Source organism: Montipora capricornis, chromosome 2 (genome assembly GCF_036669925.1).
Source record: "Montipora capricornis isolate CH-2021 chromosome 2, ASM3666992v2, whole genome shotgun sequence".
Lineage (NCBI taxonomy): Eukaryota > Metazoa > Cnidaria > Anthozoa > Scleractinia > Acroporidae > Montipora > Montipora capricornis.
The window spans coordinates 49,619,508-49,632,008 of NC_090884.1; the positions used below are offsets into that span (position 1 = coordinate 49,619,508).

General features: G+C 41.2%; 1 protein-coding gene across 1 annotated transcript in view; it reads right to left on the reverse strand.

The window, feature by feature from the left end:
- Positions 1 to 2,038: 2,038 nt before the first annotated feature.
- Positions 2,039 to 12,501, reverse strand: part of LOC138025800 (laminin subunit gamma-1-like) — a 27,847-nt gene continuing 17,384 nt past the window's right edge. The window contains exons 7-12 of the mRNA XM_068872962.1: positions 12,335 to 12,472; positions 9,972 to 10,459; positions 8,943 to 9,249; positions 7,093 to 7,355; positions 6,629 to 6,829; positions 2,039 to 5,881 (exon numbers count right to left, since the gene is read on the reverse strand). Of these exons, the coding sequence (XP_068729063.1) occupies positions 5,390 to 5,881; positions 6,629 to 6,829; positions 7,093 to 7,355; positions 8,943 to 9,249; positions 9,972 to 10,459; positions 12,335 to 12,472 (1,889 nt within the window). The 3' untranslated portion in view covers positions 2,039 to 5,389. The remainder of the gene's footprint in view (positions 5,882 to 6,628; positions 6,830 to 7,092; positions 7,356 to 8,942; positions 9,250 to 9,971; positions 10,460 to 12,334; positions 12,473 to 12,501) is intronic.

The window sequence follows — 12,501 nt, forward strand, 5'->3', positions numbered from 1 at the left end:
AGCTGATGGAAATTTGTCGCGTAACACGAAACCTTTCCGCTGCTCACGGTACTGAACAAGAACCTAGCATTTAGCAAAATAGCACGGAACAATATAAACCAGCTTTTGAATCAATCAAGCATGCATGAATATGTAGAAATATACAAAAAGCAATCACGAAAAAAAGTAGAAACATTCTCGTACTTGTGAACACTTCAGCAAAGGACTGCTTTTACTTTCTTCCTTTATTTGTTACCACAAGGCCTGGGACAGAGTGATCGAAATGGAAGAGAGTACTTCATTTAAGGCAAACTGACAATGAAGTATAATCCTTCATTTGAGGAAGAGATCGTGTTGTTTCTTTCAGCCATGGTGTCCAGAACTCATCTCCAGGTTCTCTCGGTGTTCCAAGATGGTGGACGTGTCAAACTCCCGAGCATGGGGCAAAATCCCTACCCAGGGGAAGGCTTTCTGTGTCAATTTCCCGGAGGGAGCCCCCACCCCACGCCCCACCTGAGGCTTAACATTGATAGGTGCATTAAAATAATACAAGTGTAATATACACTTAACTTGAGTGTAAAAATTTACATGTATCATCTTTTTTTCATGCAAGCAGGCATGACCTGCACTTCAGGTGGTGGTCAAGTAGCCTACGTGTAGCCGTACCCTCCTCCCGTTTTTTCCTTCGGGGGCTAGGGTACGGCTACACGTAGGCTAGTGGTCAAGCTACTTCGTCGCTGTTGTACATTACTTCATTGTTTTGAGTGAGGCTCGTTCTGTACGCCAACATGGCTGCCGTGACGTCAGATGACTTACAGTGTGTTCCGTTTTAAACGTCACATATTACGTGTGCCGAATCTTATGCAAATGAGAAAAATCTATTGTTTTCGCTCATTTGCATTAGATTCGGCACATGTAAAATGCGACGTTTAAAACGGGCCGTACAGAGGATGGCAAAAACTGATGATGAAAATTCAACGGAAGAACTTACCGCCTGAGCAGCACCGATCTTCATTTCAACCTTTTGTTTGTGTTTGGTGGTTTCCTGATTTCTGACAGTTGCAGACCAACCCAAAATCACAGTTATTGAAGGCTAACTGTTTTAATATGGGTGCATAGACTTAAATGCTGTTTCTCAGCGCTATATGAAATGTGTGCTTAGACTTATCAGCGCTATTTGTAGGAAGTCCATAGTTGTCGTACACCTGTCGAGTCCAGGGAGAAAATTGGTATGCACGCTGTGGAGAATAGAAAATTTATTGTCGGGGGCTCATTTCCACCGCATAACCTCAAATTTGGTCATTTCACGTCGATGGCAGCACGAGAACCGCCCAGAAATATACGAAAATTTATAACACACACGAGGAGCTATTAGGGAGCTTAAGCAGGTTGCCGTCCACGTCTCAAAAACGCGCAAGCTTAAGCTCCCTAATTTATATTGTCTGTGCTCATTAACCCTATTGTTTTCTGGCGTTATCACGTCGTTTTTGCTAAATTAAGGCCCCGTCCACACGTATCCGGATATTTGCGAAAACGGAGGTTTACGCTTTCGAATCGTTTTCGCGTATCCGTGTGGACAGGCAAGTATGATTCAAAACGCTTTGTGTGGACGCAGCTCTTTTCATATACAGAGGAAAACTTGCACAAATCGAATAATTTCCCCTCCCCCCCCCCCCCAAAAAAAAATGCATAGGCATTGTTCTTGATTTCTCTAGGGACATCGTCATGTCCCAGGAGAAATTGCAATAAAAATGATTACGCAAAAAAATTGGGGGTGGGGGAAAGAGGTGTATTATGGGATTTGTGCAAGTTGAGAATAGAAAATATTCCGCTACGCATGGACGGGTTAAGCTCAAGTGAAATTTCTTAGGTCAATTAAACCACACTTACGTCAGCCACATGAAAACTCACATGTAGCGTAGCCGTACCATCTCCGAGGGCAAGCTTGCAATGTCCTTTTGAAGGAGTTCGGTACCTGGCTATGCATTTTACGGGAGGGACCCAGAAAGAGGTTAAGTATTAAAACTTTCTCTTAGTGACACTAAAATAGCAACCAGACTTCTTTAAAGTTCTTTTTTTGCTGGATCAAAATAGACATACACAAATTCAGCCAGCGTAGCCGGTGCATGGAGACCCAGGCCCCTCTCCCCGCACCGGCTACGCAGGCTAACACAATTTGACCAATTTCGACGTGTTAAAATTCAGTCCTAAACAAAAGACATCATCTCGAGACTCTGGGGAATATATATAAGGATTTGCATGAGTTTATTCCCCAGAGCCTTGAGATGATGCCTTTTTGTTTTTTAAATTGGTCTATTGGAAGTAAAATATAGTTGCTCACTTTTTCTCAAATTTCACTGGAGATATTATTATCGCGCAACTCATATGTGACCAAGGTACTACTTTACTATAATTTCATAAGAATGGCGTTCTAAAAGCAAGGAGAAAATATCCTGGAACGTTTGAACAATAAGATCTTCAGCCTCCGTAGCAAGCGGCTTCGTCGGTGCGAGCAAGCAGCGAAGCAATCTCGACCCCAGAACTCTTCTCTTGACCGAGGGAGAGAAGAGCTCTAGGGAACCCTGAAGCAAAGTGTCTTCTCATTGGTTTTCGCGAATAACAATCAAAAGCGTCTCTAATTGGTGCATACATGTTAGCACGAGGAGTGAGCAGGCGCCGTAAGGCTCAAATAGCCAATTCTTGGCTGTAAGAACCCTACGGCGCATGTTCTCCTACACAGAGTTTCCCAGAGCCTTGGGTCGACTGGTGACGAGAATGGCAGCGAAGCCGCATGGAAAATGAGGCGGGGTGTTTTTCCGCTCGCCAGATGTAACCTACTGTTTAAAAAAGTGATTCACTTTTAAGGTGATTCCCTAGTATTGCACTGCGCATCCTGTTCTGCGCATAACACAGCGTAAGCCCCGTTCGTATTCAGGCATGGCTAAGAGGCTTTATGGTCAAATTTCATGGCTCTTTGTCTCACAAGTCTCAACGGATATTCTAAACAAAAAAATGTTTAAATTAAACCATAAAGACTCGTACCCATGTGTGAATATTGATATATCGAACGTGGCCAAAAACATTTCAAAATGGCGACCTTTCGCGAGGGAAAGCTCGCTATAAAGAAGAATGGCCGTTTTCAGAGCACAGCAGTAAAGAGCAAAACAAATAACTTTTTCAACTCTCACAAAACAAAAAGTCGAGTGATAGCCTTGATGATGCTAAAGAACATTTAAGTCCGACAGTGAAAGTGAAACCGCGCTATCGGGGAGACGTGTTGTCGAGGGGTCGAGCTTGATTTGCTTTCTGTTTTCTCCTAAACGAGGTTGGTGACCTATCTTTTTTTTGGCATAATTTTATTCTCTTACTGATCTTCTTTGCGCTGTAAAAAAATTACAAAAAATTTACGTCAGAAAAAAAAGTTACTGGAAAGATAGTATTCGTAGCCATCACTCGTGGACACAAAATTGTCTCCTCGAGATCACGCACCCGAAGAACATTTGTAGTCAGTGCCTTTTCAAGACTTGTGCCTGTGCCATAAAACAAACATTAAATTATTCCTTTTGAGCAACACAATTCACCTGTTTTGTTATTTTAAGAATTACGTCAAAGCTGTGCTTCCTGTTCTTGCAAAACGTAGCCTGAACCGATGGAATAAACTTGTTCTTGATAGATGAAGGCGCAATGCTTAAATGAGTAACTTGAGCAAGTTATGTCTCTCAAACGAGCTTGGTGACCTACTTTTTTGATTGCACATTTCGAGTCACCATAATATAGGGAACAATCGAGAAAAGTTTTAAAAAAATCTTACGACAACTTCTATTACTAAGGAATCACCTTAAGCCTGAACAAGTACATTACTGAATAATCCCTTGAATCAAGTTTATCCTGAAACTGGCTATGTTGCTTGTCCGAGAAAGGCTAGTCAATAATGACCGTCGAGGGTGACATTTCATATACAAGAAGCATATCCACGCAAATGTTATGTATTTTTCATAAAGTGTCCCACCTGAATTCTGGTCACAACTGTGAGGCTGCGGCCAGATTTACAAGGTTGACATAACGACCACAATAGACCTTTTTACCTTGTACGTGTTGTTTTCCCATTTAAGGTTTCAACATTTGACCAATGTTTGTTCAACAAAAGTTGAACGGATGTTGGGCAAATGTTGGACGCAAAAACAAAGTTGTTCGGAGGCACTTCAAACGGTTCCAACATTGCGCCAACAAAAGAACCAAGACTTTCGCGAAATTTGATTGCGAGGAACTAAGAACTAGAAACCAGACTCTCTCGTCCAGATAAACTACGCTGTGTTGACTTTTGCGGCCTGATGTGCGCATGCGTGTGTTCTGCAAATGTTGAACACCGTGTTCAAAGGGCTTCAACACCATTCAGCATTTTCGAGAACAAAGGAAAAGTTGAATCGACGTTGAATGAAAGTTTAAGGACGGTGCCTACTATTATTATTGCGCATACGTTTTGCGCACCTCGAGATACTCGGGTTTCCTATCGGTGATGCTTACTAGTTCAGCGATACTTTTGCGCAATTTAAAACTATCCGGAGAAAGTATATGTTAGTAAGTACTCTTAATACTCTTAGCTTCAATTTGAGAAAGAACGCCATACATTGCTTTGTATTTTAAAGCTTTTTACAAATATTATTCATGAACTATCTTTGAAAAATGCGCGGTTACCCCCAATTTTCTTTTTGGATTTCAATAACACTTGTTAAGATCTACATTTCGTACATAATCACACACCGGGGCAAAAATATAGGCTAGCCATATAATTAGTAGGCACCACCCTTAAACCGATTCAAACTTGATTCAACACGCTTTCAACAATGTATGACGACCTGTTCAAACGCACCGAACATTTGGTTCAACAAAGTGTTGAATGCTTGTTGAAGCAAATATTGAAACCGTTTAAACGGGCCTTTATGAAAAAAAAAGAAGAGGAAAATTCCCTTCAGAACATCACGTGCTCTGGGAAAACAAAACATACAAGCCGAAAAGGCCTATAAGATGGCGTTTCCGAAATTAACCCTTTTTCAAACGCTTTCCTGAATAAAAATGGTAATGTCACAGGGTTTCTGTGGATTTTTACTGAAAATTGGCGAAGTACGAGGGTACTTTTCCGCCATAACGCAAAACGTAAATTGAACTTGACCAGAAGTGAACGTTCGCTTCGTACACAAGCTGCGAGTTTCCGTTTCAAATTAATATTTCCATTTGTTATGGATCCAATCCTTAGCAGCTTGGTTGTTCCAAAGAACAAAATTAACTAAGAGTAATAAACACTTGGATGCAAAAAGCAAAGCGTTTCGTGTTTTCGCGGGTTATGCTTGTACGTTAGCGAAAAAAGAATTAAGGAATCTATAACTTAAATTAATGTCCCATTTTCTTCTTCTTAAGATTGCTCAGTGGTTTCCGCCTCTCGCGGACACTTCTTGGGTAGCATTTTATATCTTCCTTGAAGCACTTCCTTCAATTCTCGCAATCTTCCTAGATCGATCGTGAACAATTTAATTTTCTCTTTTATCACAATCCTTGTTTGTTCAACGCCTTCGACATCTCGTTCTATATCAGGTAGCATATTTGTTTGGTTATTCAACACGTTTTCAAGTTGCTCCAACCTCGTGTTATTTACCACTTCCAAGCCGTCAATCTCTTTTAACAGTGCGAGCAGTTTTTTCCGAACTTCTTCGATTTTATCGCGAGCTCTTTTCGACGCGACACCAGCTGTCTTGGTTCTCTTCAACGCGTTTGCAATGTTGTCTTTCTCAGTAGCTGCTATGTCTGCGTACTCTTTCAGCTTCTCTCTCCCTTCTGATACGGGTTCTGTAACATTATCTTCAGGAATATCAAGCTCTTCTGCCTCATTCTTGATCGTTTCCACTTTCTGTTTCAAAAACAAGAGGGTCAATTCTGTTCAACCTGTTCAGTACTTTCCTTTTACGTAGTTAGGAATAGGAATCTTAAGAAAGATCAATGACAACTATTTCACGATTACTCAAAGTTGTAGAGTGTACTTTGTGTAGCCACTATAAATTAAGAAATTTAGCTGTGAACAGTGTGGGATATAATCGCAAAAATTCAATAACGTTTTCAGGTGATCACGTCCCCCGAATAAACACAAAGCTGGTCAATTTTAGCAAAAGTCCCGGCCATTACCCAAGAGTAAGAGTTACTCAAATTGGCCTAGTCCCCCATAAGCGTCAAAAGCGTCAAAAGTATAATTAGACATTATACTTGGGTGGACAGTTCTAACCGAGGAAGCGATACTTACACCAGCTGTTGGCGTATATTGGCGAAATGGTTACAGATCCCCGCCTTAAAGGGACACTGTCATGGCGTTTGTAACTATTTCTGGTCTATACTCAACAGTTAACACCTAGTTGATGGTTTCTAAATCATTTCTACATTATTTCAAACACGAGTTACAAGACAAAAACTTGAAAACGTTCACCCGACCTTCTCAAGTTTGAACATAGCTATCTTTCTTGGCCATTCGTCGCAGATAATCTGTACAAAAAAGTCCTTTAACTTGAAAGGAATCAGTTTTGCGTATATTTTGTGGCTGCCGCGAACAGGACAGAACCCGTTGGATTTCCAGTAACATAATGGCATCTCAACCGGTTCAACTCACCGCTTTTGCTTTGTCTGCTGTTTCACCTGCCTCCTCAGCTAAAGCTATGGATTCTTCAGCGGATTTTCGTGCATCTCCCAGATTGGTAGTTGCTTCATCCGACTTGTTGTTTGCCGAGTTGATGAGTCGCTCTATTTCTGGTACATTTTTCTCCGCCCTTTCTGCTTCACTTCTCGACTTGTTAATTACTTCGTTGAATTTCTGGGGAGTACAGTAAGCTTATTTTAAGCAAAACACACTAACCCTTCGAAGCTTAAAGATACTGTTAAAATTCAGCTAGAAGGTGATTCACCTGTAATTTGCGCCATCGAACGCCTAAACATTTCATTCACACTTTTTAACGTTTGCACCCTGCATGCTCAGTGACAATAAGATCCAATCAGTGGGGGTCAACAAACCCCCTTCAACAGACCCTCTTCCCAACAACTCACGACAGAGTATCGCAAAATGACACAAGCACTTACTTTCAGCCTCTCCAACATGTCCTTGGCTTGTTCGAGTGTCTTTTCCCCTCGTGCGATAGCGTCATGCGCTGTGTCATTGGCATCGGTGACATTCGTCAACAGGCTTTCCAGCCTTTTTACCAGACCAGGCCACTCAGCCATTTTCTTCCTGACATCATCTTCCTTTTTGTTAAAACTCTCAACTAAGGGCTCAAGAACCTCAATGATTTCCTGGGCTCTCTCAGATGCGTTAGCAACCTCTTCTTTGGAGGAGTTGACTTTGGCTGGCGACAGAAAGGAAAACATTTATTACTCTAACAAGGTAACTTAAGTTCACACAGCCACCAAGGTTGCAGCTGTGTCTTAGTTACCTGGCCTATGAACGAAAATGAGGTTGGAATTGACCTTGTTTTGATAGAAACCTCACTGCTTTTCATATGTAAATTCCAACTAATTAGCATGAAAAAGAAAAGCAGGGAGGTCTGTATCATAAGCAAGGTCAACTCCAGCCTCATTTTCATTTATCGGCTCGGTAACTAAGTATACATAACTATAAAATGGTTTTAAATTGCTAATTCTAAACTTCTTGCCACAAGTTATTTCTATCCAAATTTTTTGAATATACGACGTTTCACACATTGAGCCGTGGTGTAGAATGAAATGACAGGTGGAGATATCATTGCAGTTCAGTTAGTCACCACAATCTCGACCCCACGGGTCTTCTCTTGACTGAGGGGGAGAGAAGAGCTCTGGGAAACCCTGTAACAAAGTGCCTTCTCATTGGTTCTCGTGAAGATCAATCAAAAGAGTCTCTAATTGGTGCATTCAAGTTAGCTCGAGGAGTGAGCAGGTGCCGTAAGGTTCAAATAGCCAATTTTTGGTTATAAGAACCCTACGGCGCATGTTCTTTTATATCGAGTTTCCCAGAGCCTTGGATCCTTCCGACGCTCTGGTGACGAGAATGTTAGTCACCACCACTCGTCCAATGTGAAATGGTGGCATGAAATTACGTTGTTGTTCAATACCAGATCCTCTTGCCCCTCGTTATTAATAGACTGTCAGGGTGAATTTATAATTTCTTTCCAGTCTTGTACTTGATTACCGCACTTTGCTCTTATTTGACAGACAAAACAGAACAACAACGTAAATGAGGTCTTCTGATAAAAAGAAATGAAGGATTTATGGAGAATCTCCGCACTTGACCGCGACGCAGCATGACAAAAATGCTACATATTAAACAGAATTTAGCATCACGTCGGCAAAAATGACCACGTGACCATGATTTTCCCGCCATTTTCCACGTTTGCCAGTTGCACCTTGCCGTTTCTACGTTTGCGTTAGCCGTGTTCGTGGAATTTCTTTCTCGTTTTTCTTCCACGTAACAAGTTGTTTATGAAAAAAAAAAAAACAACCTCAATTTGTTTTCCAGTGAGTCAAACAAGGAAAAACTAGGTTTCATGGTTATAGATCGTTAAAAACTGACTCGTTACCGCAATTTTCTTCATGAACTCAAGTTGACTCTCTTTTGCAGGTTAGAATTTTCATTTTATATAGTGTCTTTTTGTACAATCAATGTTCAGAATGACTTCGACAATTTGTTTTTATTTTTCGTTAACTTACTACTCGAAATTAACAGAATCCAATCCGAGTTCCCCTGGGTCACGCGAAGCTTAAGTCACAAGGTTCACTCTATTTTGCGTGAAACGTGAACTTTGTGGTTTTACGTAAACGTGATGCTACATCTCTCTAACAACAAGAGTAAACGGGGACACGAACTTTTCCCCCGCTAATTAATCAGTGTTTGAAATCTACTTTTCAGTACTTGTCTTATACCATTCCTCAAAAGTCAGTGTTGATGAATTGCGGATTACCTCTCATTTCCGGCAAGCCTATATCAGGAAGTGGCGTAGTTCCACTCTTGTACAACGCATTGGCGTCATCTAGAGCAACCTTCGTGTCATTACTTGCTTGTTTAACATCATTTGCTGCCTGTTCATGCAATGCTATAGTTCTATTTAGTTTCTTTAACAATTCCTCTATCCCATCGGTTGTCTTTTCCTGTTCCTCTACTGCCTCTTTAGAAGTATCAAGAGCTTGATTGGACTTGTTGAGTGTTTCGCTGGCCTTCGCTTCAATAATGTTTGCTTCGGTTTCGTGTCCGTCTGCGAGATCGCTAGTCTGCAGTGAACATAGAAGAATCAGGATCAGAAAGACTTTAGAGTCATAGATGTTCTGTTGAAGTCTGCGGTCGACTTTCAACTTTAAAATGCACCTAAACTCAAGTATTTTTTGCTTCTAATATAAATCTCCCCATCAAAAGCAAACATACATGTATGTCAGCATTGTCAACCAAATTTCACTTTGTTCTGTGCCGTGCAAGCCACATAAACTTGGCAGAACTAGCAGGAATTTGGACCCACGACCGTGATGTGAGAGGCCTGGGTCTATTCTCGATTTTACGCCACAAACTGCTTTGCATTTCTGTTTTCATAGACATTGTGCATTCCAACTTTAAAAGTTAGTAGGCCGAGTCATTTTTTCAAGAGCCCAGAATTAATTAAAAGTGAGGATGAATCACCTTGTGATAAGTTAGGCGCCCGTTCGGGCTACTCGTTTAGAAATTTGGCCGCCCCACCACTGAACCACAGAACATTCGTACATGGGAACTAAGCGCGCTCTTTTGGATCGATTCTGTACATTCCTGATCCTGTTCAAGGATAGCAGAAAAATTGGAATGACATTCTCCGAAATACTATAAAAACAAATGCGTCCTTGGAACCAACGCATGGAGTACGAACTGTGAAGCCAGTGCATTGGCCACGCACGATTTTCGCGCCAAAAACAATCCCAAAAGAATAAGTACGTATGGTACGAAAAGTTCGTATAAACATGTTCCTCACCTGATTCAAGATCACCGCCATCCTCAGTGCTTGCTTGCTAGTGGTATTTGCTGCGTGTATGGATTCATTTAGTGCCCCTATTCCTTCCTTTAGTAACAGTTTTTCTGCTTTATCAAGCAATGATCGCGATCGATTGATCGACGCCTCAGCTTCTGATATATTTTCAACCATCGCGACCACATCTTCCTCTGTCAAATTTGTTCTGTTCGAGGCGAGAGTTAACACTTGGGTAATGTTTCCCACACGCTCATAAAGAATTTCCAGTTGCTTTTCAAGCTGACGATCCGTTGAATTAGACGTTTCTGCTTTTTTCAGAAGTTTGTTGACACCTTCAGTGAGCTCTCTTAAGCGACTCGCAAAATCAAGATCGATAGCAATGTTTACGGGTTTGGTCCCATTGAACTTTGCAGTGATCTTCACGAGCTCACGTAGTTTCACTCGCAGGCGATTGACAAGGCTTTGGATTTGATCATAACACGGGGGACAACCTATCAGCAAGAGTAAAACCATCAATAACAATATATAAACTTCAGTTCTTAGTTTTGGGCTACATTTTCTATGTTCGTCAATGGTTTAAACCCAGAACCCACAGCGGAGCTCCACGCGCCGATGAAGATGGCTCTTGATGCTAAAATATGGTAACCTATCTGTGCGAAAAAATCTGGTCATCGTACGACGTGCGTCCCCCCTTCCCCTCCATGTATGTCATGTGACCAGTATCACGCAACCATATCGTGAGCTGATTTTTTGAAGTTGACCGCTGAGTAAGTATAAATAGGGAACTTAAGCAACGACGACGGCGACGGCACCGAGAACGTCATCTCAAAATATAAATTCGCGTCATTGTAATCACTTTGTAAACATGTCAACCCTTCTTATATGACAAGGGTGTGGTAGTTCCTCAAAAATGACATTGGTCGGAACGGCGCTTAATTTAGGGGAGAAAATGAAACTTTAGCGTCAAGTGCTGACGTTCTCTTTAAAACTTAAAATTTGACTATTTCACGTTGTTGTTTTGCTGACGACGGCAAAGAAATGGACAAAAGTGAAAAACGCACGTGCAGGGCGTGCAAAGCTATTGTTTTTGCCTACTAAATATGCACATTTGTGACGTTCTCGTTGACGTCGCCGTTGTCGTTGCTTAAGTTCCCTAATAACACGAGAGCTCCGCTTATATATATATAAATGGGGTTGAGTGTTTATATAAACACGCAAAAAAAGAACCAGGCCAATATCCAGCCATCTTGACCGAACAAGCTTGGTCAATAAAGGATTTAATATATGGGATAAGACCCCGAAAATATGATCTTTGATCTTGCGGGACCAAACGAGAAATCCCGAGCGGGCAGTATAGCTTCATCTTGCCCGCTCGGGTAGCCAATCACAGCGCGCTCACGGAGTTAGTCATATAATAAATTATAGGCTAGTTTCGAACTGTGCAGCAACAAAAGAACGGAGTCGAGGTTCTGGGTAATAAATAGCATTTTGTATTGTACAAAACAAAGGAAAATGCAAATTATTCCCCTGAGCCTTAATAATAATATAATAATAATAATAATAATAATAATAATAATAATAATAATAATAATAATAGTTTATTGATATCCCTCTCGCAGCCAAAAGGCTGAATTACAAGGATGGTCAGTGACAATAACAGACATACAATACAAGGACAGTCAAATAGATAAATATATAAATATGGTTAAAAAAAGCACTAAATAACAGAGAAAAAATAACAGAGAAGAGGTTTACAACTGATCTTGATACTTAATGGTGCAGAAATCTGCGAACCGCTTTGTCTTAGGGAAAAAGTGCACCGGAACACGTTCGCCTGAATGGCGGCAGTATAGCCTGTCAATTGACACACAAGGAATTAATGGCTTGAGTACAGGAGACGACAGGCAGTCATGCTTGATAAAATTTGTGCAAGCTTCCTCCCTTCTCTGGGAAAGGGTAGTGATGCCAGATTGAATTAAGGCATCGTCATAGTGACAGTTCGGTAGAACGATGCATTTGACTCTGTTCTTTTGTTGCTGCATAATTCGAAACTAGCCTATCAACCCATTGACTCCTGGGGGTTCCCCATTGCCGAGTAAAATCGTCTGGCGTTAGACGGTTTAGGGGTGAATGGGTCAAGTGAAGTGCAATCTTCCGGGTGAGTGTAGTCCTGAGAGGGACTGTTCAGGATGATTTTGATTGACTGACGTTGTGACAACCTGAGCCGAAGTCATCTTCAGAGTCAAGTGATTTGTGTAACGTCAGTAAATGGTATAAACACTCTGATACTAATTTACCAACTCAGAACAGACACCACCAATCACACTAAACCGATGCGTACAACAAGGCCATTAAGAAAAACTTACCAATGCAACTGGCAGATAAGTTATGTTTGTTTTCTTCACATGCACCACATTTGATTCCAAGGACCCCAGACTTGCAGTTACAAACTCCAAATTCATTACAGCTCTCATTGAGAGAACCTTGTGAATTACAATTGCATGCTACGAGAGAAAAAGATAAGATAAGTGAG